The sequence below is a fragment of the Nicotiana tabacum genome, chromosome 23, assembly GCF_000715075.1.
Source record: "Nicotiana tabacum cultivar K326 chromosome 23, ASM71507v2, whole genome shotgun sequence".
Lineage (NCBI taxonomy): Eukaryota > Viridiplantae > Streptophyta > Magnoliopsida > Solanales > Solanaceae > Nicotiana > Nicotiana tabacum.
Window position 1 is genome coordinate 94,274,712 of NC_134102.1, and position 3,085 is coordinate 94,277,796.

Below are 3,085 nucleotides of genomic sequence, written 5' to 3' on the forward strand. Positions count from 1 at the left end.
AACAATAAATATCCTACAACAGAAATGCTAATATTATTTTTCCAGTATTTCAATAGGAATAACCATTGTAAGTTTAATCACTCGAGTTGCTTAAAATAAAGCTACTAAATAATATGATTGTTTTTATTTATTTATTAAGTAGTTTTTTTAGGTGAACGATGATCCTGTAAATAAGTAAAAAAAGAAATGAACAAGAGGGAAAAGACCTTTAGTGATATTTGAAACACACCTAACTATGTAAGGTCAAATTATAATCAATATACTCCAACTTTAAAAACAAGAAAAAACATAGATTAAATTATTGATTGTATAATTATCATATGCTCATGAAAAATCTAGTTGATTCAAGATTACTCTCCCCTTTTCTTTGTCTCTCTCCTCTTACTCACTCAAAGGCACTCAAACATTAAATGCTGACTTGAGACGTATTGTCTACATACACTTCTCATATATAGGTTTCCTTCAATAGAAGATTGAATTGGAGTATAAATTGGAAGCTTAAGATACAATTGTTCTATACTTATAGTAGGTAGTTGAACTCATCTTCAAGAAAACCCTCTCTCAAATCTTGCAAAACCAAATACTCATCATTATCAAGAACAACACCCTCATTTTCTCCTTTTATGGCACCTAACATGGAAACCAATATTGTTGGGACAAATCAAACTAACAAAAAAGTCACTCAAAATCCTCCAAAACTTCCCATGGATGGTCTACAAAGAACAATATCCGATATCTCATTTGAACTTAGCAAAGAAGTAGTAATATCTGATGATAATGATAATAAGAAGCTTCCTCCAATTTCAGAAGTTGAAGATGCCAAGTGTGAGTGTTGTGGCATGTCTGAGGAATGCACACCTAACTATATTAAGAGAGTTAGGGAGAAATTTTCAGGGAAATTGATTTGTGGGTTGTGTTCTGAAGCAGTGAAGGAAGAGATGGAGAAGAATGGAGGCAAAAGATTAGAAGAGGCTTTAAATGAGCATATGAATGCATGTTCTAAGTTTAATAGGTTTGATAGGGCTTATCCTGTGCTTTTTCAAGCTGAGGCCATGAGAGAAATCTTGAAAAAGAATAGAGCTAAGTCTCTTAGCCCTAGAGATCCTATGGGTAATGGTCCAAAGAAAGGTGGAATTTCTAGGAGTTCAAGTTGTATTCCGGCCATTACCAAAGATATTGATACTCGTAAAATTGTTGACTGAGTTCAGCAAGTCAAGGAGAACGTTAATTTGCTGATACTATTACCAGTATTCGGTACTTGGTCAGATGTTAAAAGTGAGATTATGAATCGTGATTCATGATTCACGAACCTCTCTCTAACTAGAAATTTGATAAGAGAAGTGCGAAAGGATTGCAGGCTAGGATCGTTTATTATATTGTCAGTGAGTATAACTTATTTAAATCTAATTGTTCATCACTTTAGTACGAACCTTCAGGTTACATCCATCAAAGGAAGCTCTCCTATAGCTTTAGGATTGTTAATATGGTAGATCAACTCAGTTGGGGAGGCTGGTGCTACATAGAATAACGTAACTGCTTTTTCTACAGTGTTGTATAATCTTTCTAACCACTGGGATTCTTGTATGTACTTCTTAGTGAAGTTCTTAAATTAATCTTATTGGTCTATGTTTAATTTATAATTTCGTTTTTTCTTCATTCAAAAAGAAACTGCTGATACTTTTGTACGACTACTTTTTTGTTACCGATTCTAGTACTGTTTTGCAACATCTTATTCCATTACCATCGCAGAAATTGGAAACGCGTTTTGTTATCCAAGTTTGAAGTTTCCCAGGGTTTTACATTATGTTATGCTATTTAAAATTGCTTCCTTTCGCACATTGCTATATTATACTTTTAAAGAATCTTACAATTTGCCATCTTGATCGTCTTTTAAGGCAACATCAAATATATAGCTACCTAAACTGGAAGATTATTAGCGTTTCTTGAACTAAAACTTAGCTCTAGCTCAATTTAACACTATGGAAGTCTCATCAGTTTATTCATAAATGATCTCCTATCAGTGGGAATTATGGCCAGAGAATCAATCTAAAGAGTCCGATTACACGGATGAAAACCATAAAAACTAATTGACAATGCACGAATTCACCAATTGCATAGTCGACCATGTCTAAAGTATTTGGCTAGTGATAAATTTAATCTGGAGTATTGAAAGATTTAGTTATCCTTATTTTTTGGCTATAATTATCTAGTATCTGGAATTCACTAACCTAACTATCAGAAGGCCCATTAAAAGGGAAAATGTTCCCTACCTTGGGTTTCCCATTTTCAGTGCTCAAACCCAAGACCTCTAGTAAATGGTGAGTATAATTAACAGTCTAGCCCACTAGTGATATCTTAATATGATAAATATTGTCTGCTTTGGGTAGCACGCACGACTTTAAAACGTATAACTAGGGTTTAAGACTTACTTCATTATATATCCAACATCTCTCCCGTATTTTGGCGATTTGAGATTACTTTGTGTTTGCCCCACCATCGCCCAAGGTTGACGCGGAGTGACTATGGTACCATCTGTAATAGCACAACCCACTAAACCCGCTTTGAGCCTATGTCTACTTCAAAATGGGTCACTAGGGTCTAAGACTTGCTTCCTTATATATTCAGCATCTCTCGCATATTTTTCCCTTGTAGAATTCACTTAGGGGACAGTGACCATAGAAGAATCCATCCATTCCCCCACGCCCCTTGGTGGTTATTTGTAGGGTTATTCAAAACAGAAACCGAAACCGTTAACCGAACTGAACCGATGATTTCTTGGCTTATTGGTATCGGATTATCAGGGTAATGGATGGTAAATGGATTGAGATTTTATACTTAACGGTTTGGGGAAAAATTACTCAATTTTCTTATCGGGTAAACTGTTTAACCCATTAAGAATTTTTATATTTATAATTTTACCCCTATGTATATAAAGTACTATTCAAACCCTAAATGGTTAAATCCCTAATTCTCAATTGAATTCAGTCTGCAGCCAGAGAGTGAGAGCTGAGAACCGAGAAGTCGACAAATGATCACTATTCACTCATCTTTCCTAAGTCCTAAATCCCTAATCAAAATTTCTCTC

At 34.7% G+C, this 3,085-nt stretch overlaps 1 protein-coding gene across 1 annotated transcript; it reads left to right on the forward strand.

Moving 5' to 3' along the window:
* Nucleotides 1-635: 635 nt before the first annotated feature.
* Nucleotides 636-1,202, forward strand: LOC107791628 (uncharacterized). The gene has a single exon (XM_016613722.2). The coding sequence runs from the start codon at nucleotides 636-638 to the stop codon at nucleotides 1,200-1,202; it is 567 nt and encodes a 188-aa protein (XP_016469208.2).
* Nucleotides 1,203-3,085: the final 1,883 nt, after the last annotated feature.

What these genes read in the sequence shown, in the direction of transcription:
- LOC107791628 (XM_016613722.2), top strand. Translation starts at nt 636, where the DNA reads ATGGAAACCAATATTGTTGGGACAAATCAAACTAACAAAAAAGTCACT.